Here is a 24,629-nt window from a genome sequence, read left to right as displayed (position 1 = left end):
ATCCCAATAATTTAATGCTGTTCATCAATGTATCCAAGAAAACCAATGCTAATTTTGAATTCTTCCATCATTATCTGCAAACATTTCACCACACACAGCAAAGCCAGGTAACTCCATTTACATTTTTAGTACTGCTTTTGGGAAGAATGTGTCACTTGCGCAGATTACTAATTTAAGAATATCCCTCCACACACTCTCAAGCCCTTTCAAGACACAGGAGACCAATACTTTTCTCTGATTTTATTATTAAATACACGCTGCCCAGTACAGATAAAATATACACCTAAAAACAGAACTAACCCAAGGGACTTTGGGGCATCCCCAGAGGGTCCGTGCAATGGAAGGGAAACCCCAAGGGTAGAAAGGTAGGAGACTTCAGTAGATAACCTCATATACTGTTGCCTTCTTGTCTCCAGAACCTGTGACAATGAATTGGTCATCAGTGGAAACATCACAGCTCAAAACAGAAGAGGATTCTTTTGACTGGAGAGAGAAAAGTGTGCAGCATATTAGACGATATGCCAAGCATTTCCAAAAGAGCAGTCACTGAAGGAAAATTAATTATTTATTCCCTCATTCCAACATAAAAGGGGAATAACAAGCTTTTTACAATTCAATTATCTGCCTATGAGACCCAAGCAAAATAAATCAAAATCAGAAACATTCATTCCTGAATAGGAAGTAACAAAAAACAAGATTTAAACCCCCATCCTTTCATAGTAACTAGAGTCAAAAGTGAAGGAAGAGATAGTAAACCATATACATGGCTGAATGCCAACTTATCAACAGACACAAAATATCCCGTTTATTGGGCATAGAGATAAACTTTCCCTTCTATCCAATACATACTAAAAGACAGAAGTGAACTACAAAGCATATTCTGGATGGATTCTAAACACTTAGCCTGCTTGTTAGTAGTAATAAGTTCTCACCTGGAATATGCTGGCCCCATATGGTGTCCTCCAAGCATTTAGCAAATTATCTTTCCCAGTACTCACAAACCATTTTCCTAAAAAAGAATTACAGTGAACTTCATCTGTTTCAATGCCATTTGAAAAATAGCTGCATTCACAATGCATTTAGGTAGGAATACTCAAAATATTTAAAAATCATGTAAAAAATTAAAAATGCTCAGGATCACTGAGCAAATTGTTTAACTCAATCAGATGTTCCACTTACATGTTAAGAATTATGGCTGTATTCAGATTTTAGCATGAAAACGACAAATTTGATTTCCTATTTTATATACAATTTTAAACCATAATCATAAAAAACTACCCTGACACAAACTCCTAAAATGGACATACCACAAGATGCAAATTGCAGCGACAAGACACAGCTCTCGTGAAGATGCAGCTGGTATTTATCAGGTTTAGAAACATGTAGAACCTCAATATTGCTGCTCTCCATCCCCACGGCCAGCCATTCTCCAGTGGGGCAGTACCCCAGAGAGAAGATCTATAAATCCCAAAAGTACAAAGAAACCAATATTATAAAATGCAAGGAAGTTCTTTGCAAGCCCCCAGATATGACGGCAACATTCACACCCAAAATATAAAGATACTGTTCATATGAACCTCTTCCCAGGATCTTCCCTCATCTCAAGCTATTAATGTTATGGACTCAGTTGTAAAAGACACTGGGGATCATTTATCAACACTGGGCAAATTTGCAACCAATCAAATTGTTGCATCTATTGTTCTACTTGTAGCTGGCTTTAAAAAGCTAATCACTGATTGGTTGCTATAGGTAACTGCCCAAGGGCAAATTTGCTCAGTGTTGATAAATGAGCCCCATTGTGTGTTTGTATGTACAGAAGTCAGAACTCATGGGACTTGAACTCTGGCCACTCTGGTCAGAATGGCTTTAGGTTATCGTATTATTTTGTGATCTAGCAAAAAGCATGTATGATTCACCTCAGCTTGTATATACAATGATTCTGTTACTACATTAGGGTATCTAGTTTATGGTGACATACATTTAATTCTGTATGTATATTTTTACGGCTGTAAATTTCATATATTTAGCTCAATACCTGTGAATTGAAGTCATGCTGTTGGAGTTGTCTGCCCTCCCTCAAGTCCCAGCATCGCACTGTGTTATCCAGCCCCCCTGTCCACAATTTGGTACCATCATGAGAGATGTCTATGCAGCTGGCGCCATCCGTATGGCCCTGGAACTGCCTAAAAAGTAGGAAAAATCATGGCCCCGTAATAATGATAGAAAACAGTATCCAAAGTTTGCAATCATAAAATGCAGAGGATCAGCTTCCTTTACATAGACAAGTAAACGGCAATCACATTTGCCAATTTTAGCTCACCTGACAAGGGTCTGATTTTGAAGGTCCCACACTACAATGTTTCCATCTGAGCAGCAAGAGAAGCAAACTTTGGCATCGGGGCTAATGGCTAATGCGTAGCAGGCCGGTGCTGATGATGTTAGCTCTGCCTTTATTCTAGGAGTAGGAGATGCCAAGTCCCAGATGGACAAGGTGCTGGCTTCCCCACCGACAATGAGGCTGCGTCCATCAGGCAGAAGTTTACAGGAGCGAATGTAATTGTCACGGTTCTGGTGGACAGTAACACAAATTCCATATTGAAAACTGCTTTAACATTTGTTCCTGGCTTTAAGGGGTTGTTCCCCTTTAAATTAAATTTTAGTATGATGTAGAGAGTGATATTCTGAGACCATTTGCAATTGGTTTTCATTATTTAATTTTTGTTGTTCCTGAGTTAGTTATTTAAATTATTTAATCAGCAGCTCTCCAGTTTGCAATTTCAGCAAATGACCCTAGCAACCATGCACTGATTTGAATAAGAGACTGGAATATGAATAGGAGAGGCCCGGGGTGCAGGGGCCATTTTACAGTAACAGCTCCAGTTCAAGCAACAAATATCCCAGCATGCGACAGGTGTATGAATTCACTAGTGTCTCCATGTGGTTTAAGAATTAAAGTATTTCCTGTCCTAGTGATGTTTGTACCACAGAAGTTGGACAGCACTGTCATAGACAGAGGGCAGGAATTTTTCTGGCCTACATGGTGGAGGGCCAATAATGGAAGCCAGAGTTGACCACTCCCTGTTTTAAACCACACCCACTTTAAACCACACCCATGTTACCACAAGACCATGTCCAAATTAATGTTGGTAGCACATCATAAAACCTAATGGTTGGTGTTCACTGCAGGGATATCACATCACTTATATGTGAAAAATTAAAGTTATATTAAAACATACCCTTAAATCCACATGCCTCCTCCTCCCCTGTGGATAACATTGCACCCCCCCCCTCGCACATGATTAAAGTCCTTTGGTGCCCCTAACAGCAATTTTAAAATGATAATTACCCAGAACAAACCCCACCAGGCTCACATCCCACAGGAAGAGTAGGGTAGGCAGAGTATGCTCACACAGGGAGGATAGGGCAGGCAGAGTATGGCACATACAGGGAGCATAGGGCAGAAAGAGTGTGTTGTATGTCAGGGAGCATAGGGCAGGCAGAGTATGACACAAAAAAGGAGCATAGGGCAGGCAGGGTATGGCACACAGAGGGAGCACAGGGCAGGCAGCGTATGGCACACACATGGAGCATAGGGCAGGCAGAGCATGGCACACACAAGAAGCATAGGGCAGGCAGCATATGGCACACACAGGGAGCATAGTGCAGGCAGAGTATGACACACACAGGGAGCATAGGGCAGGCAAAGAATGGCACACACAGGGAGCATAGGGCAGGCAGCGTATGTCACACACAGGGAGCATAGGGCAGGCAGAGTATAGCACACACAAGGAGCATAAGACAGGCAGAGTATGTCACACACATGAAGCATAGGGCAGGCAGAGTATGGCACACACAGGAAGCATAGGGCAGGCAGAGTGATGGGAGAATCCGATCCATGTTGGTTACTGCAGACACAGGGCGTTAAGCAGGCAACACTGCCAATTAAAGAGCCATTGTGATTAAGCGTTGCCATTTCTGCTTTGGCTTGTAAGACAGTTTTTCTAATACTGATAGTATGGTTGATGGAATATGGAGCATCTTCTCTGCCAGCACCTTATAAATTGTAATGTAAACCAGCGGCAGCAGAGACAGTTGCATTATGTTCCTGTGCTACATAGTGCTGCCATGGCATAGTTTCCAAAGTAATATCACAGAAAATATTGCCATTATAAGGGTGTTAGCTGATAAAGTGGGCAAAGTTTGTCCTGCTTCAGGTTACCAAATTAACAGATCAGTAGTCCGTTTATCAGTTTACTTCAGTCGGAATTATGAAAGCAAACAATACAATGATTATTATTGGTCACTTGAACAAACACTGCTCATTCACCAACGGAAGCATTAGTCAAGAACCTCATAAGAGCCACCACTTGGAATGAAGAATCAATCAGCCCTATTATTGCTAGTTTTTACTAAGAAGCTATGTAGCAACACTGGCACAAAACCTGTAACCCTATAGCAACCAATTAGCAGTTAGCTTTTAAACATCTGGTTGGTTGCTGAGGGTAACCTTTTCTGCTGTAAATGAATATCCTTATCAAGGATGTGAAACTTTTGTAGGAAAATATGCCGTGCAGCAATAGCTTACTTACTAATTTGCTTTATGTAGACTTTTTCCCTTTCCACGGCCTGCGCACAGTGTTCTCACAAAGGAACATTAACTTTGATGGTGAATAATACTGTACAGGGGACCAGGGCCGGCCTTAGGCCTATTGGACCAATTGGGCCCCGCACCTCTGGGGGCCCCGCACCACAGATAATATTTCCCTCAGCACATGATGCTGCCTGGCCTGCCCCCAACTTTGAGAGTCCAGCCCATCCCCAAATCCATAGGTCCAGCCCACCCCCAACTCTGATAAGCCAGCCTATCCCCCAACACCATAGGTCTAGCCTGCCCCCAACTCTCATAGGCCCAGCTTTCCTCCAACCTTGATAGGCCCTGCCTGCCCCCAATCCAACCAAGCCTGCTCCCAAGCTGAATTGGCCCAGCCTGCCCCAAACTAATTGGCCCAGTCCACTCTCCTATTTCCTCCCTCTCTCTCTTACCCTGTGTGTCCCTATTATGTGCCCCTATTTCCTCCCTCTCTCTCTTACCCTGTGTGCCCCTATTATGTGCCCCTATTTTATCCCTCTCACTCTCTTACCTTGTCTGCCCCTTTCCTTTCTATTTTGTGCCTGTATGCCCTTATTTGCCTAAATACTTGGTGTGTCAGTAGCCAGCAACATTTTGTCTAGGGGCCCCACCAACATGGTCCCAATTGGGCCCCACATTTGATAGGACCAGCCCTGCAGGGGACCAACTTAACTGCATTATATGCTACATAACGAGATTTACAGGTCTGTTTAAAGGCCAGTAACATATAAAAATTGTAATTTTCTAATCTGCTCTATAGGTGCAAAGTGATTTACAGTTAGAAAATTGTGATTTCATGTTAAAAAGAAAACTATTTTAGAAACCAACTGGTTTGAGCTTTAAGGGTGAATGGAGGACTGAAGATTAGCAATGGCAGATGCATCAACACCACACTGGTTATACATTTAACGGATACTAACGCAATTATATTTATAAACTTCAGCGGTAACAGAAACTAGACATAACAATAGCAATTTAAATCTGCAATCTATTCAAGACTTTCCTGTGCCAACAACAATGAAGAAAGTGCATAGAATCAAATAATAATTCACAGGTCAGTGTCCATGATGTACAAAGTAGTTAAGATATTCTCACCAGGCAATCAAGCTGTGCCACAGGAGTCTTTGTACCTGGTTGGCCAACATCCCACACTTTAACACATCCTTTGCCTCCAGTATAGACATGGCGTGTTGAATTGCTAATAGTCACCGCACAGACTACCTCTCCGTGGTTCAGTACGTGGAGCTGACGCGCGTGCCGTGGAATTCCTGAGCCAATAAGAGCATCTGGGGGAAAGGGAACTGGCTGCATCTGTCCATCTGCGCTGACATGAAAAGAGTATGCCCTGTAATAGGAAGGATGGGGAGTAAAAATATACACACCAAATTTCTCTATTTGGCCCCTTTATAATTCAATAGGTGGCCCCATCCCAGTAAGACCTTACAGCAGTAGTTGTAGGACTTCTCTGGTTTAAGGCCACTTCAGACAACTAATGTTTTTCAGGACCTGACTTAGTTCATTACAAGGTTACACATTTAGGAAATCACTAGTGATTAGCAATTTACTTTAAAATTAACTTAAGCTATTAACCATTTTAAAATGATAAGCATCTGCCTTAACTAGATATATGGTTGTGTATGCATCAGTAACACCAGTAATATATATAAAAAAAATTATCTTGTGCTAATTTAAATATATAAAAATGTTGATTGATTTAGTAAAGTATTCAACACAGTATATTTGCACAACTCACGGTTTTCCTGATGCAGACCCTGGAATTGCAGAACCCAATCCTCGCATGTGAGCATGGGGATCATAGCTGACCTGAGGTGAGAGAATGCCTTTAAGATACATAGCAAAGACAGCCTTCTTTGCAGAAACCATATATACACTTTGTCAACTGGTTAATAAGCCAGGAATCGGCAAGATCCTAACATACACATAAAAGTCATTCCTACTGTACACGGCACATCATGCCCTGACCAAGGGAAGCATGTGCTAAAAGAATATGGGCCTTTATATGTAGAAACAAGCAAAGCATAGCATTTTTGATGTACTTTTTCAATTCACTGCACAATAGTACTAATATATATATATATATATATATATATATATATATATATATATATATATATATATATATATATATATATATATATATATATATATATATATATATATATATATATATATATATATAGCTATGCAAGGGACTGGTGGTACTCACTAATGGAGATCGTCCATAGGTTCCAGCAGCAGTAGCGCCATTAATTTGTGGAGACATTAGGTGCAACCCAGCATAGGCCCCAGCACCATCTGCATTTACAGATGGGTGAGCAATGCTAAATGCAGCAGGATAACCACCCTGCCCCCCTAATGGAGTCCTCAGTCCAAGAGCTGTAGAGAAAAGAACATGGGAGTTCAGGCTTCAGTCTCAATCAATGGGCTAATTATTTTATTTCTAGTACTTACCTAAGGAGTCAATGGCTGGTTTGGTGGCGATAGACCTAAATTGTGATGCACTGGTCCCACTGGGGCCTGGTGTATTTAGATCACTCTGTGAATTAGGAGTGCTGGACTTTAAGCCAGGGGTTCCTGCCTTCTCCACTTGCTGCTAAAGAAAGAAAAAATGTAGCCATGTCTAGGTGCAAATGAAGATGTGTACTGCTCTTTTCCCTATTTTACTCCCAACTTACTGAGGGAATGTCTTTGCTCCTGGAGGGTGACACACTACTGGATGAGGTCATGGAATTTGGGCTTGCAGGTGGAGGATCTTTTCTTTGCAGAGTAGGTTTGTCTACACCATTTTCCCGAGAGGAGTAAGAATGGACACTGTGAGGAGAGGCAGGATCCTGGGAATAGAAAAGGTAATTATAAAAAATTTCAAACTTTTGCTGCTACATGCGAGTGTGGAACATTCCTGGCCTTAGCAGTACTTTCAATTAAGTCCTCCACCAGAACTCAAGCAGCATAATAATGGTCAGGAGTCTACATCTCATTTCTACAGTATTTGGCCTATCAGTTTCTCCATGAACGAACTTACCTCATCAACCACCAAATTATCTTCACTGCGGTCAGCATCACTACCCTACGAGAGATAAAATCCAGGTTAAATGAGAGGGTTGCGAAAGGAGAAAGAGAGTCAACAGAGGCTGAATCAATAAAAGCGAGAAGGAGAAAAATGAAGTGAAATGACAGTAGAATAGAAGACTTCTTCGAGAAAGGAAATAGTAGTGATGCAGAAAAAAATCTCACATAGTCTGTGCCAAAATCTTTTTCCTCTGTTTTCCGCTTCTTGTTGCTGTTTAGATAATCTGACAAAGTGCGCACACGCTCACCATTTGGAAGGGTTAAACAGCTCTGCAATGGAGTATGAAAAGAAAGTAAAACAGTGCATGAAGGAAAAAGCACGAAACACACAAGAATCCTGTAAAAGCTGGCAGCAAATAGAGGTGGCAAAATTAACACAACATCTTATTGGTGCTGCATTGATCAACCACATGGTCATAAAAACACTGACATATTGAAAGCAACCCACTGCAGTCATAGGTAGATTGTTAGCTATTGTAAGCAGTGTTTTTACTGCCAGCTGCAACAGTTTGCCTTTAATGCCATAATTTGTGTTTATGCTGTATTCTACCGAAAATATCAGCAACACAAAGAAGTGGAAATGTCCTAAATTCATCTATATTTACTCTTCGTTCTTTCCGAAATTCATGTTTTTTTTTTAAGCAGTTTTCATTTTACTGCAACCCCCACATATGAATAGGTTGGTGCTCATATAAGAGGGAGGTGTTAATGAGTAGCAAACATAAAATAAAGAGATTATGGCACAGCACACAAAACCAACAATTCAACTAGTACACATTTTACATTGGTTTTTATGCAGCCATGCACATAAGAATGTTAAAAAAAAATATATATTTTCTCCTGGAGATTTAGTGCCTGATGGAAAATTGTGAATGGCATTGTGTGTTCCTAACCAAGTTAAATTTATCTGTGTTCCAATCTGTCATTTAGGAGCAGCCTGAATAGGTCACCTCTTTAGTTCTCCCACAACTAACTGTTCAGCTTCCTATGTGAATCAGCACTTCCACCCACAGAGTGCAACAAGGTTTAAATTAAAACAGATAGAAACAGCATTTATAGTGGTAGCATACAGTAGAATAGCCCATAATAAGATACTTTATCAGGGATCCCCAAAATAACAAGAGAAAATTTTACACTAACCCCCCCCCCCAATTGCAGAGTAACATTGTACTCACAGGCCCTGGGTCTCTCTCTGTCTCCATAGAAACGCACGAGCAGGAAGAAGAGAAAGATCTGGTTAATTTTAGTGCAGAATATTAATCATCATCTCCCCCATTTCCATTGAGACCTCTCCCTCATCTTCCTTTGCAAATCAACATCTCTACCTTTATTTCTTTTACTTGCCCACCCACTGCACTCTCAAATTTAAAGCCACCTTGTCCACAGTAACAGAGAATGTGCAGCTCATCAAACTTCCCACACCCCCAGCAACTGATTGTGAAACATCCCAAGACATCAGTAACAGATTTAATTGCACATTGCGTTCTAAAGCATGCTGAAACTTAGTAACCCCTCTAGCCAATTTTGGCATTGAGCACATTAATTAAATGGAAAAAGCACCCTGACACGTCATTTTGTTAGCAGCTATCATCACGCTAGTGTCTAAAAACCCGACGCGAGGAGCCTGAAATATTACATTTGTAGTCAGCAACAGTGCTTGCTTCAGGGAAATACCTCTGTGTTCTGCATCTGCAAGGCCCTCTTTTGCAGCAAGTTGTGTCTGAAGGCCAAGAACACCAGATAGCGCCAACAGGCTTGATGCACTGGTTGCGGCAGCAAGTCCAGGGTGTTGCAGACTGGATGGATGTGGGGTTAAAGGGATTGGAGGTGCATGGTGAGAGAGGTGCTGGGCCTGCAGTTGGTGCTGTATGTGACCGTGAGTGGACAGCAGTGTAAAGAGTGGAAAAACATGAAAGAGGAAAAGATATTTAAAAACAAAAAACAAAAAAAAACAAACAAAGAAAAAAAACACATTAAGTTATTAACAAAAAAAATACAAATTCCTTTTCACATTTCCTGCCCAACTTCCAGTATTTAAGGATTTATTTTTAGGCACTGTGCTAACAGTTAAAATGAATTTTAAATAAAAACAGGAGTCACTATTGGCCACACGTATGCGGATTTTATTTTTCTTTGTATAGTCTATTCAATTTCCAGCTGTACAAAGATCTGATCAGTGCATTTGGCCAGGTTTCAACAGCATAAAGTCAATCAATGTGACCTTGTTTGATGTAATCCCTAAAGTGCACAACGACTTGTCTGATGGCCTAAGATGCTGCCCTATGGTTGGCACTGCAAACCGTGAACTCCAGGGTCATTTGCTTCCCAGACGGCCAACCAACTGCATTTTTATGAGCAATGATTAAAGGTCAGTCCAAACGAGCAGATTCGGGAGATTTAGTTGCCTGGCGACTAATCGCCTCTTCTTCTGGGCGACAATCTCCCCATACTGCCTACGCGTGCCACCCAGAAGAAGAGGCGATTACATCTCCCCAAATCTGCTCTTGTGGACTGACCCTAAAGGTCTAGCAGCAGATAATGTTAACACATTTTTTGGGGGGTCAAATTAGACACCCAGCTGACAATTAACAGCTTCATGGGCAAGTGGCAAAATACTCTGAATCATTTTATTGATTTGAATTGCAATTACCCGGAATTCCAGACCACATGTGCTAGGTGGTTGTCACTCAGAAATGTAGACGTAAAGTCATCAGTTTTCTGCCCACAGATTAAGTATGTGGGTCAAACATTCAGAATCACTATGTCTCAATATAGCTGCATACCAACCAGTGCAACAAGTGAAAATACATCAAACAATCTTAACACAAAGGCAGCCATATCTTAAAAACCTAGCATTATCATTGCTCCTCACACATGAGGCTAAACATACAGCTTTAATAGCGGATTTGCTGCAGCTCTTTTTAAGTCTTATGCTGGGACAGGTTTCTGATACTTTTTTACAACCTAATGGCATTATGACAGACCCCTTCCAGGTTTCATGTCTTATAATTGGAACAGAATAGGAGGCGTATGGAAGGTGATCAAAGCTGGTAACCACCCGGAGAAATATTAGCAGGGTAGGCAGGGCTTAAAAATTCATATTTAAATCAAACTTTAAAGAAACAAATGAAAATGTCTCATGATAGAGGAATACTGCAGCTACTAGAGATTCATAATTGGAGACAAAAGTTTGACTAAGAAATAAAAGTAATGTTCTAATCCTTATATTACTATAAGGATTTAGAAGGATTTGTTTGATTGACATGATATTTTCTTTTAATCATATTTAACTGTACTAAAGCCATTTTGTATGTAAATAAACCACATGTCCAGTGTTTAGCTCTAAACCTTATTAAATTCCTTTTACTGTCCTCAAAAATACAGTATACTATAAGGTATATTCCAGTGTTCAACAAATTTTCTTATGAACGTTAACAGGGAGCAGTAATTTACACACAGTCGATAACGCATTAACGGTTTCGATAGGAAAAGCCATTAGCCATGTAGAAGGCCCTAGCACAGTTTATAATTAAACTTAATAAAGAGCAATAGCCCATTAAACGTTACTAGCCCAGACAATCATACTAAACATAAGCTATGCATTTTCAGTGGTGTACTAGTAACCTCATCCAACCTATAAAAAGGCCTGCAATGGATAAAAGCTACTAGAAAATACACGGTGCACCTGAGGTTCAATTTTCTTTCTCCTCTATGCTTATGTACATGTATAGAAAAAAATATTCTAAAGGTGGATTATATTTGGAGGGAGTGGGAAGTATACACACCACAGTCAGCTGAGGGGGAATGAAACGTACCCCGATGGCTGCATTCAGCTCTGCCATAGTCACCTGCTTAGCTCTTTCTACAGCCTGGACAACCTGTTGTTGGTGCTAGAGTGGAGGCAAATTACAGAGATGTGAGATGAAGAAAGACCTTCTGCTCAGCTAAATAGAAGGCAGGGTGAAAATGTGAGAAGTGAGGGAAGGGTTGTGAAGAACAGAATGATAAGAGGTACAGAGGCACATGCAGTAGTACTGTGACAGAATTTTTACTCACCTCCTGAGAGAGGAAGGGTACCAGCTGGGCACAGATTACATTCAGCCTCTTGGCAATCTCTGTCTGAAATGATACCACATACATACAAATGAATTTGAAAAAAACACACTCATCAGCAAGGACAAGACACCGTCACTTGAAGAATGGGGGGGGAGCAGTTTCATCTCTTTATAGTCCTCTGAAGGCATTTTGATCTCCCCTGCCATTAGTCAACCCCAGTACACGTCTGTGACACTTCCCTGGCTTCGTTACATGCTATCATTAAGAGCAGCGAGAACAGGAGAGAAAGCCCACAGGGGTGCAGTAGCACTAGACAAGCCAAATCACACACCTGCCTTTAGGGTAATTAGCAAGAACACAGAGGCACAGTAAATAAGCAGTATCATCTCTCAGACACGGTGACGAAGAAATAGAAGGGATTCTACAGATTTACTACGAGAGGAGGATTTTGGAAGGTCATACATGGTACTGTGTGAGCTACATACAGGTTTTATATTGAGCAAGTTTTATAACTATGGGTGCGCAAATAGGAAGCGGTGTCAACACTTGCTTCTGGCAGATGAGCCTACTATATGTCGAAACAGAAGGGGTTTTATGGTGGTTATATTGGGCAATAACAAGAACATAAAAGGTATTAATGCTCAAAATCAATTAGCATCACTAATTCCCACTGCTGGGGCGGTTTTGTCTGCTCCTTTAATTCCCTCCCTATCCTTCTGTGTCTGCTCTCCAACAGCGTTCTCCCTTCTGCTGCCACCATGCTAATTGCAGCTCTTATGGCTGATCATTCAGTCTTACGGAAAGCAACAAAGGAGGTGGTGGAAAGCGGAGGCAGGAAATATAGAGGTTAAACGGCATAGAGGAAGAAGAGGGGGTCAGGAGAAAGAGCGACAGTCACTGCCTTTTTAGCATGGCTTGGGGAGGGCAACTTTTCTCATTTCTATTCCTTGTAACAGCGCCATACACCCTCCTTGCTAGCTGCCAGGTCTGAATAGTTCTGGCACAGAGTGAGCTGCCTCAAGGGGCCATGATGGATTTTCCCTCTAAATGGGGCGGGCTCGTTAATGTGCAATTTACTGCTACTTTAACTCTCACAGTATGAAGAATGAGCAAGCTGTTACCAGAGGGATATACACATTTTGAAAGAAAATACAAGGCCAAACACAGGTGGGATCTGGAAGCAGAAAGATGTGGGTATATAAAAGAACTGAAGGGCAGGGCAACAAAATTACTGTTTATTTAGAAACCTACAGTATGATTGTGTGGGAAGAACATTGGGGCAGCTGAGAAGAAATGGAATGGGAGGGAAAAAAATGGATGACAAGGAAGAAAATGGGATGAGGAGCAGGGGAAAAACTGAGGAAATGGGTGGAAAGAAAGGTGTGTTGCAATAAGTTAATTGTGCAAAGTGAGACAAGCAAGAAAGAGTTATAAAGGTTTGTTAAAATTGTAAGGATTAGCATTGGTAATAAAGCAAATGGATTGGATCATTGGCCATGTCACTGGACGGTCCCTTCCATTTCTCTTAGTAATTCTCAAACACCAAGTTTCTCCAGCAGCAAACTTAACCTGTCCGCTATGCAGAGCAGGGACCAACTGCGCCTTAAACTGTAAGTCATTGCAGGACACTTTCTAGCCTTGTAGCATGCAATATGTTCAATGCACTTTGCCTACCCTGAGTTTCTTGTGCCATTTACCAATAGATTTACAAAATAGTCTTAAAAAGTCATAGCTACACAGTACACTCCTGCCAGGCAGCAAACCCGATTTACAGCCTCCTTGCACAATAAATTGTACAACAAAATTTATAGCATAGTGTATAATTAAAATTGCTATACAAGAGCAAAGGAAACAAGGGTGAGGAACAGGAGAATGGAAAAGTCATTAAGAGGGACATGAAAAGGAAGTGACAGATTGATGAGATCACTTAGCATGCAATACTTACTTGTTTGTGCATTTCTATATTCAGCCCATAAGACATTTCATAGTACTGTTATTAAAAACAAGAACAAGTTAGTAACTGTGAATTACATAGTTTAAAAAAGGATCACATTTCCTTATTACAGAAAAATCTAATACTAAAATAAATCATGTTATTAGTGTGGATTCAAAGGAAACCTGTTGGTTTCAACAGCTTTAGGACAAATAAGCAGACTATTTACTAAATCCTGCATCAGTTTCCTTCACCCATGAATTTTGCCTTTGCTACTTTCCCTCTTTCCAAAATATGTCAGAGATGCTAATAATAATATATTGAAATCTAACTGTATAGTGTGCATAATATATTAACTTTTAGATCTAAATACATAGCTAGTTGGTATGCTCCAGTGCATAAACTATCAACAGCATTACAGCTGGAAAAGCAGCCACAAGACTGAAATGCATATGTACACAACAAAAACAAATAATGTTAATAGCCCTAAAATTACCTTCCCAATTAGCCAAACATAACCTTGCCATTACCATAAATAAACCAAGCTTGTCCCATTTACTCTAGCCCAAACACTCAATTCTACTGTTAAATCCTCTCCAAGCCCTTTTAGTTTTAAGTTCCCACGCACTTAATCTTTCATTATATACTATGTTGATTCTGCTTCTCAGACCACTGGGGTTGCCACCCGGCCGTAATTTTACCGGCCTAGCTGGTAAAACACCCGCCAAGGCCGGGGCAGGTATTAAATATTTAACGGCCCTTGCCCCGCCCCAATCTGCTCAAAATGTACCTTCTCTTTGCTGCCGTGACTCCACCCCCTTTGACGGCACGCCCGCACCTTTGACGTCATGCCCCCTTTTTTTACCGCCCCCAGCACCGGCCAGTACTACCAAAATGATCTCTCGTATTCCTTAGTAGCTACCATCAAGGTTTATCAAAAATTATCTCTATTATTCCTACTTGCCAACTGCATTTTAGCATTCTCATAAACTCAACAGATATCACAAATGTCTCCTACCCCAGACATTCATCAGCTTCTCTGGCTTAGATCCTTATAATCCTGTAGCCTGCCTAATACTTACACTTTGCCACCCTATTTTATTGTGTAGAAGATCCTGCCTCTTTAGTGCAAGGTAAGGCTTTAAAGTCAAAATAGAATACACATTACTATTACAATCACCAATATTAGTTTTCTCTCTCGTCCACTAATGAAAGTGTAAACAAACTGGATATTGACCTTAAATACTCAATTTATATTCACTATTCCTCTCTCAGCATCTGTTTCTCTTCCTTCTGTCTTCATGCAGCAGTTGGGTGTCAGATGAATGATCCAATGTATCTTATAGGGGGCTTCCTTTCCTAGCAGATGTATTAGAGCTCACTCAAATAACTTATTCAAGTACAAACAAAATCTTTACACCAAATCTGCATGTAGAGAGACAGGATTTCTGGTGAGCTCTAAAACATCTTCTAGGCAAAAGGATCCCCCCTATAAGATACATTGGATCATTCATATGACACCCAACTTCTAAAGACGGAATGAGAATAAACAGATGCTGAGAGAGGGATAATGAAGATAAACTTGATTATTTCAGACACGGTAAATAATGTTTAATTGATTGTATTTAGAAAGTTTCTTATTTCAGTATGCTGAAGTTAATGTTAAATTTTCATTTTTGGGATCGTTCCCCTTTAATACATTTATGCATTTGTGTAACAAATATTTTCAGCCTCTTCATGTTTAATACGTTTGTCAGCAATTAAATAACTATTCTAAATACCTTTCCTGTTGGGTAATACTAGGATATATGTACTGCTGTAAAGTAGCTTACTTAAATAAATGGTATTATGCATATAGCAAGTTTTGGCTGCCAGTTTGGGTCAGGCAAAATAAAAAGCAGTGTCAGTCTTAATGCTCAAAATGTTCTGTCATCACTTGCTACAGTAAAGCATGGCAAATGCCTGAATAAGGGACAAGCTGGTAGTGACAGGTGACACAAGTGCAGCCAAAAGCCCAAAGTTTTTCCCAATCTACATTTCGCACCTGCTTGTTTAAATGCATCTAGACTGTGGTACCAGTATTAATCATTAAAGAACAAAAGGTTCCAATGATGAGGTCTTTTAGTGTTGAACTTACCATGACATAATGACGCTGAATCTCTGTTTTCTCTGTTGCCAACTTTTCGCACTCTAGTTTTAAACTGAAGACAAGGAGAGGGAGGAATTACAAGTCAATGATTACCGCAACCTATATGAAAGTTTTTAGCAATATCTGATGCACAATAATGCATTGGGGGAAAAAAATAGTTTTTACTGGCAAACTATCCAGTTCATTTTCCTGCTCAAAACGTGACCCCCCTCTTTTTTTTTTATCTTTTAAATGATTTTTATTGTTTTTCCAAGTTAAAAAAAGCAGAAACTTTGACAAAAGATGAAGTGACCCCCCCCCCCCATCTCAAGCTTTTTCCTAAACAAACACATAAGTAGAAGTGCCTGCCTATGGACTGCTCAGGGTTACACTTGGGAAACGATCTGTTATTTCTCTTGAGCAGTTGCAGTCATCTGCCTCATTTCGGCTAGTTTGAGTTAGACCCAGTGAAACACTAAGACAGCGAGTGGGTCTTCAACATTAATACATATAGAACTACTTGCCAGCCTCAAAGTAAGACACACATACAAACTACATACAATAACTCTTTTGTGGCTGCTGCAGCTGTGGGTTCTGGCAAATGCCAGAGGGGCTGCTATAAGTTGCCATAGACAGTTACTATTTAGTGGGCTGGTGGGGGCTGTTTGGGCCTCTGTGTAGCTGAAATGTCAGGGCCTATTTTGAATCTCAGTCTGGACCTATAATGTTAGTGTTGGTTCATCATGCACCAAATCAATAACATGCACATCCTATACCCAGTGAAACAATCCATATTTTTTTTTTGAAAAAGACTTAAAGAATAGTTTAATCAGAATACCATTTTCACCTGAAGTCACATAGAATTATCCAAGTACATACACTCCAAGTACATTTTTTCCCAATTAAAGAATCACACTGGGCCAAAACAGGTGGTTAGCGGTTTTAATCACTCCTCTAAATCATTGATTTAGAGGAGTTCAACAGCTGAGAAGGATAGTTAGCCACAGAATGTCTTTGGCAAACAATGCGTTTCTGCTATGAAAATTCTGCATGTATCTCAAAACACAAGAGGCGACTTGATTAGAAAGTTGGGTGCAACAAAAGACAAAGTCAATCTTTGGATGAGCCCCTTACCTGTGGTACTGACTCTGCAGAAACTGAAATTCCTCCTTGATACGGTCCAAAGTCTCAGGATAGGTGAGTTTGAGGCTCTGAGGGGGGCCAGATGCTGCCCCTGTTGCCACTGAGGCCTGTAGGTGAGTCTAAGTATAGAAGAAAGGATATTTCACAGGTTTAAGCAAATTATTCCAACCATGACCTTTTATCACAATGCTTTAATGAACATTGCCATCCGAACAAACATTTTCTTTCCCCTACTCTTTGTTTCTAGCTATTCCTGCTTACTTTCTGTTGCAGCGGAGTTAATGATTTGTGTATTATTTTAGGGATGCATCAAATCCAGGATTTGGTTCGAGATTCGACCTTTTCCAGCAGGATTCCGCCGAATCCTTCTACCCGGCCAACGGAATCCTAATTTGCATATGCAAAATTGCATATTGCATATGTATGCAAATTAGGGGCAGGGAAATCGACTTTTTGTCACAAAACAAGGAAGTAAAAATGTTTTCCCCTTCCCACCCCTAATTTGAATATCCAAATTATGATTCGGTTTGGCAGAATCTTTCACAAAGGATTCAGGGGTTTGGCCGAATCCAAAATAGTAGATTGGGTGCATCCATAATTATTTTAAATAAAAGTTGCATAAAACACATTAATTAAAAGAAAATTGTGGAGCATGTGAAACACTGCAAATCTAGAGCATGCAGATATTTAGTTTAAATGCAGACTGACTATCTTCCTGTACAGTGAACAAATCCAAACACTCCTGACATCCCTGAAATACTCTGTTTTGTTTTAGTGTCTGGCTCTAGTGTACTTGGGAGGCCACCCTAACAGTGTCAAGTTGTCATATGTAGTTTCACAGCTAAAGTCAAGGCATCAAAGCAATTTGCATTTATATCAATCACAATACTTAGCACACAGAAGGCCTATAATTATATGTGTGGACAATATGTGCAGAAATGAGCAACGATAACTGGATTAAGATAGACATACACTAAAAACATAAAATGTATAAGGCCTTAGGCTAGCTGAACATTAAATGCACATATTTACATTACACTAGTTATTGAGTGAATCCTATGCACAAGATGGAACTCTTCCTGACTGTATGCACGTATCAACCTCTATCATTGTTAGCTTTGGTTTTTCTGTTAAAGGGAAAACAGTATTGCTAGGAATCAAGTGGTTTTCACAAAATCGGTTTCCTCTTCTTTTCCAATCAAACACGAGCCTACAAAAATGACTTCCTCATACTGCCAGGACACCAACTGTTTGTTCTAGTAGGATGTGGCCAGGATCCCAGACAATCAGGAAATGCTACATTAAGAATAACAGACCTGATCAATAGCAAGGGGATAATGTGCCCACTATAACACTTCTCTGTCACACTGATGGATGTGCATTTGGTTAGAACTTCCACATAAATGTATCTGCTTTCATAATCGAGTAGCTCCAGTGCTCAACACTTAAAAGTTTTTGCATCATTTTGTGTTCTGCATGCAATGGAAGGATGTTTTTATTATCACATACTGCACATTTGTGGCATTCAGTAAAATTAGTTAGCAACGGTTAACTTCAAATCTTTCACTGCCTTTCTCAACATTTCCCACTTCCTTCCAACCATGTTATACTTAAAGGGGTTGTGCTCCTTCAAATGAACTTTAAGCATGATGTAGAGAGTTATAGCCTGATATTATTTGCAATTGGTTTTTATTATTTGTGGGTTTATGAGTTATTTGCTTTTTATTCATCAGCTCTCCAGTTTGCAATTTCAGCCATCTGGTTGCTAGGGTACAAATTACCCTAGCAACCATGCATTGATTTGAATAAGAGACTGGAATAAGAACAGAGAAGGGACTGAATAGAAAGATGAGTAATAAAAAGTACCAATAACTATGAATGTGTAGCCTTAGGGTTCTTACACATGAGCGTTCTGACCTGCGCTCCCCTGCGTTCCGTTTTTTGGCGTTCAGCCGCAGGGGAGCGCAGGAATAGACGCAAGTCATTATTTGAAATGGGGCTGTACTCACTCAGGCGCATGTAGGCGCTGAACGCAGGAAAAATGCAGCATGTTGCGTCTGAACCTGCGTTCGGCGCCTACACGCGCCTGAGTGAGTACAGCCCCATTTCAAATAATGACTTGCGTCTATTCCTGCGCAGGTCAGAACGCTCATGTGTAAGAGCCCTTACACAGCATTTGATTTTAGATGGGGTCAGTGACCCCCATCTGAAAGTTGGAAAGGAGTGGGCAAATAATCAAAAACCTATAAAAAATAACTAATGAAGAGCAATTGAAAAGTTGCTTATAACTTGTCATTCTGTAACATAGTAGAAGTTAACATTATAGGTGAAGCATCCCATTAATCTGAAAAAAATAACACTATAAAGCATAAAGAAAAACTGCACCAACAGGTCTTTATACAAAAAATTTTATTGATCAACGTTTCGGCTCGACCGCTGGAGCCGTCTTCAGGAACTTTTATTTTGTTCCTGAAGACGGCTCCAGCGGTCGAGCCGAAACGTTTATCAATAAAAGTTTTTCTATTTTTGTATAAAGACCTGTTGGTGCGGTTTTTCTTTATGCTTATTACTATTGATATAACCAGCACACAGGCATTGCTCTTTGGTTGTCCGATCTGCAGAGATAAACCACAACAAACTATTACTGTCAACAAGGGCCCTAAATGGGTGACAACGCATTACGGACACCACATCCAACGCTTCCATGATGAAAGTGGCTTGATGCCCGAATTGTACAGCAGCTAAGTATTATGTAAAAAGTACCTAACAGCACAGAAATGGCATATGGCTGACTTCTAGACTATCAGTTACTGATACTATCTAAATTCTGTGAAACTTGAACTTATGACTTATGGTTTATATTTCAAAGGAAGTGGGGCCTCAGGCATTTTATATGGTCAATGGACTGCATACCTTCTAAAGGTGGCCATACACGGGCCGATAAAAGCTGCCGACAGACCAAGTCGGCAGCTTATTGGCCCGTGTATGGGGGCCCCCGACGGGCTTCCCCGATCGAGATCTGGCCGAAAGTCGGCCAGATCTCGATCGGATGGGGTTAAAAATCCCGTCGGATCGCGGCCGCATCTGTTCATTGATGCGGTCCCGCGATCCGACCGCCCGTTTGGCGAACGCTAGGATCCGATCGTTGGGCCCTAGGGCCCACGATCGGATCAGCCCGATATTGCCCACCTCAAGGTGGGCATATCGGAGGGAAATCCGCTCGTTTGGCGACATCGCCAAACGAGCGGATCTATCCGTGTATGGCCACCTTAATACGGTACTATTCTAAGGCATTTAGCAATTAAATCATTAGATATACCCAGAGCCCATACTGCTTTGATTTGGCACATAAACTGCTGAGGTCTGATCATCAGCTCCTATAACTAATCCTTCTGCTCCAGGCACAAGCTCACAAACAGTCCATAAATGTTAGAAATGTTCACCCAGCAACTATTTCCTTGGGCTTTAAATAGTGAAGCAGAGTTCACCTGTGGGAGAACACAGTCCCACTGCATTCCATACATTTTAACATACAAAAGTAGCCCGTCCTTCCATAATATATATGGGTCACAGTGGGTCCATGAGTGCAGCCTTTAGGTCACTTCTTATTTAAGTCCCGAGGAGACAGCTGCTTAGGGCAGAGTTTAACCCCACAGCAGCTGCACAATGCTGCTCATTAAAATGTCAAGTCTGCTCTCAATGGGTTACCTGTTTACAGAAAAGCACACCCCTTTTAACAGCACTGCTTTATAGTCATGTCAAAGTGCTTGTGTATGTAGGCATGCATACAGATATGGGGGATATATTGCCATACACAAACAGTGTGATAATCTTAGAAACAGATGCTCTGGAAACTATATATAATATATAACATTTCACAGTTATAAAAAAACAAACAGTATTTTATCTTATTGTCACAGGACACACTCACCGGAGGTCTGTTTTGAGGGAACATCTTTGAGGAGGTAGTGGGACTGTCTCGCTTTGTGCAATCTCGGTCCTGCAAAAGAGGAGATTTGTTTGTACTAACCACAATCGCTTACTCATTTAACCCGCAACTTTACACACATCCCTGAAACAGAACTAGGAGTAGAAATGCAGAAGAGAACTCAAACACAAATACAGAACAGAGCATGGGTGTCACTGTGTCTCATGTCATACAAATAAAGGGGAGATATAGCCAGGGTGGATTTTAAGTATCATTTGTCTTTTTTTGCCACTCTTCAAAGCAAAACATAAAATGCCACTGGGTTTTTAGGATCACTGACCCAGGAAACCAGAAGTGGAATGATTTCTGATTGTGAAAACAAACAGGTCTGGCTGATAATAAAGATCTTAGCAACCGCACAACAATTAAAATATCAGACAGGTGAGCTAAAAACAAAAAAAAAGCCATATATAAAATCAAAAAGTATAACTAAAAACCAAATGCAAATGGTGCCCATTGCAAGTGGTCATGGGCGAACAGTTCATAGCTGGTAGAGTGGGTAGTATCAAAATTCCTTGTGTGCCCACATTCTGCCAATAGTTAACAAAGAGGTGAATGTCTCCTTTAAACGATGCAAGAACATACATAAACAGAATGTTAAGCAGGATATGGGTGAAGGCATTGCATGTGCAAGTTAGAGGGCGGAATTTATGGTTAAAAAAAAAATGGAGATAAGAGGAAGCAGAAGATTGCATATAAACACAAAGAGGTGTGTGTGCCTTTGAAGGGGGAGCTTATTATGCCTGGAAGGCAGGGAGGAAACTGTAAGTGATTTGGAATTTGTTGAGATGCCAAGATAGGGATTTAAGGAGGCAATGAAAATAGAACAATCTGGTAAGAGGGGGGACATGATTGCACTCAAACTGGTCTGATACAGTACTTATGGCAAGAAAGAATCAGAGTCTGGCTAAGTCTTCATTTGTTTTTCCTTTATCAGAAGGCAAGGTTCCCAGTTTTAAAACATCCCATGGAAAGACTAAGAGTGTCTGCCTTTTTAATATTTCATTAAGAAATGCACAAACTCAAACCATCAATCCAAAAAATGTTTATTAATATATTGTACATTGGTCTGATCCTGCATACCACACAAAATGGGTGTTTTGCTGCCCATGCAATTTCCAGCCTGCAACTGCTTCTCCATACACTTGCATGTTATCGTTCCAAGGCACCCAGTGGTTAGGCGATTATTGATCAGATGCACACAATGCTGAATAACAGGTTTTATGCAATATTGCCAGTTTATATTGCTGATGAATACACTGAACCACTTTTTCTTTGAGATTACAAATATACATACATGCACTGTATATTTGTGGTCAGTCACATATTGGATAACATCCCTGCAAACATTAATTGTGTTTATGCACTTTCACCTGTTAGTAGTAGTGACCTGAACACTTCCAGCTACTGCACAACTGCTCCCAGCCTTATCCTATAAGCAAGATTCTAGGAACTGTAGATCAACAACAGCTAGAGAGCAGCAGACTGGACAACTCTGCTATAAAGGTCAGCCAGTCCTTAGACTCACTGCTCTCAGCATAAGATTGTGTCTCCCTGTAAGGCACTCAATCATACACAAGCAAGTCATGACCCGACCACTCGTTATAAAACTAGAACCACATAAATATGGAGCACAAGTCATACAGTCTCGTACTTCTGGCATAAAAGATCTGACCTATAAAAGCTAACACAAAATCGGATCCTGTTAACCCAACTAAATCACGTACACCTAAAATTTGAACAATCAAAACGACCCAGAACGGACAAACACAAAAGAATTCCTGGAACAAAAACCCCAGTTCTCCCTTCTAAGGTAACCATGTTAAAGTCAAGGCCTTTCAGTTCAGCAAATTAAAAAAAAAGTGCTTGCCAGTAGCTTCAAGTTATAGTAAAAAGATGGGAACTGTGGTTCCCAGCATGTGCCAAAATAACCATGAATTTCACATCCCTATCCTTCATGTGTGTGGGTCTACACAAATTTTAACTCCAGGACACACAATTTACATTTCCACATCAAAAATGATGAATGGTGCAGTGACTATTATACAGATTTACTTGTTCCTAGCCACCCACCATGTTACATACAGTGTAGACACTTTTTCTACAAGAGGTATACAAAATAATGTATTTGATCTCACAGCCAGTAAAACACAGAACACACATTCTAAAGACACGGTTGAATCAGACTACCCCCCCCCCCCACAAACACAACCTGTGATGCCTATAACAAAGCCCAAGCAAAACATGATTACCCCCACAACCCTATCACCCAACCAAGAACACACTCATGCATGCTTCCCACAACACTACATGTAATCAAACACACCCCAGAATCCCACTGCACCCCATCAGTACATCTAGACAATTACACCCAACAATCTGATGTCCCTTGGAAACTCAGCTAACCAAGCACAGCACAAAGCTCAGCCTTCCCTCCCACATGACTTTATCCAAAAGGCACACACCAAAACCTGTCCCACAATTTCTGCTCCTACATTTAACACTGAGTAACAAGCACCCACGCCAGATGCACTTTGGCTTAGTGTGAGCACCTAAATAACCTCACACACTGGCTCCCCTAATCCCCCACCATGTAATGCCCCATTCTTCTAGTCTCTTCCCGTCCCACCACCTGCACTTAATGTTGGCTCTTTTATTCTCAGTTTTGCTTCCAGCAATCCCTCATGTAAACAACTCACCCACCCAGGGCCTTTACAACAGCCTCGCTGTTCCTGATGGCTTATGGACCCTTTCCACTGCTCACCGTTCGCCTGATCTCTCTAGTGCTTGCTCTCCCTATCCCACCCAGCAGGCCTCCCCAGTGCAATGCCCCATGTCCTGCTCCCCTCCTTCATCTCATCTCTCCTTGTCTCTTCAAGGCCTTTCCGACACCCTGCTTATAGTATCCGCGACACAGAGCCCCCCACTCTCTTACCGGACCCCGAGGGTAGGAGGAGCCAATCTCCAGTCGGGCCCAGTCTCCCGGTGATCGGTGCAGCCCCTCCCTCCGGCTCAATCAGCGGCCGCCACCTCCACGTGGGTTCAGACTCCAGCAAGCAGCTACAGCTCCGCCCGGCCAATCGCATTCTGCCTTGCCCCACGTGGGGATCGACCGCTGCTCTACCATTGGTTGCACTCAGAAGGGTTGTCAATCAAATAGAACCTCAGAGCTGTGTAGTCTCTTAACCCCTGCAGCCCCGGTGCCTGCTGGGTGGCTGCTTCTATTAACTCCTCAGTCTCCTCTTCTGATCCGAGGCGAATGCTGCTTTTAGTGGAAAATGCGACGATGGACCCCGGAGGGACAATAAGAACTAGTATAGAGGCCAACATAACAGGCACAATGCAGTTAATATAATTAGTCTGGATGTGCCTCATTGCTATTATACATAAAACATTCCACAACCTGCTGGTATAGATCTGCATTTTATATACCATGGATACAGGCTTGTGTTTATTATATCTAAATGCATAGCAACTGTAGCTGGAAGTATTCCCCATTGTCGCCCCCCCCAAAGAGTGGGTCCTATCATTAACCCTATCACCCCCAACGCTGGGCAAAATCATTCCATTTTAACTCTTGCAAGTGAATTTCAGTATACAGTCAAAATGTCAAACTCTTATCTATCTCTATCTCTCTCATGTTACATTGTCTGTCTACTTA

General features: G+C 41.1%; 1 protein-coding gene across 8 annotated transcripts; it reads right to left on the bottom strand.

The window, feature by feature from the left end:
• Positions 1-225: 225 nt before the first annotated feature.
• tle2.L (transducin like enhancer of split 2 L homeolog) lies at positions 226-24,066 on the bottom strand. Of its 8 annotated transcripts, none has more exons than XM_041569813.1 (21): positions 23,904-24,066; positions 20,912-20,980; positions 16,972-17,099; positions 15,847-15,910; positions 13,722-13,766; positions 11,777-11,839; positions 11,569-11,610; positions 9,395-9,584; positions 8,896-8,912; positions 7,886-7,990; positions 7,674-7,718; positions 7,327-7,482; positions 7,103-7,244; positions 6,858-7,027; positions 6,384-6,454; positions 5,726-5,975; positions 2,321-2,568; positions 2,036-2,183; positions 1,308-1,458; positions 933-1,009; positions 226-483 (listed from the first exon to the last, which is right to left on the bottom strand). In XM_041569813.1, the coding sequence occupies exons 2-21, from the start codon at positions 20,933-20,935 to the stop codon at positions 376-378; spliced, it is 2,244 nt and encodes a 747-aa protein (XP_041425747.1). In that variant the 5' UTR covers positions 20,936-20,980; positions 23,904-24,066; the 3' UTR covers positions 226-375.
• Positions 24,067-24,629: the final 563 nt, after the last annotated feature.

Source organism: Xenopus laevis, chromosome 1L (assembly GCF_017654675.1).
Source record: "Xenopus laevis strain J_2021 chromosome 1L, Xenopus_laevis_v10.1, whole genome shotgun sequence".
In the NCBI taxonomy this organism is placed as follows: domain Eukaryota; kingdom Metazoa; phylum Chordata; class Amphibia; order Anura; family Pipidae; genus Xenopus; species Xenopus laevis.
Note: the sequence above shows the minus strand (reverse complement) of the source record. Positions and strands in the feature narration are given on the sequence as shown.

Coding starts and splice junctions, on each gene's coding strand:
- tle2.L (XM_018234146.2), bottom strand. CDS start 20,935: ATGTTCCCTCAAAACAGACCTCCG. Junction 17,100..20,911: donor TCCCTCAAAACAGACCTCCG/GTGAGTGTGTCC, acceptor TTCTATACTTAG/ACTCACCTACAGGCCTCAGT. Junction 7,245..7,326: donor GGAGCAAAGACATTCCCTCA/GTAAGTTGGGAG, acceptor TTCTTTCTTTAG/CAGCAAGTGGAGAAGGCAGG.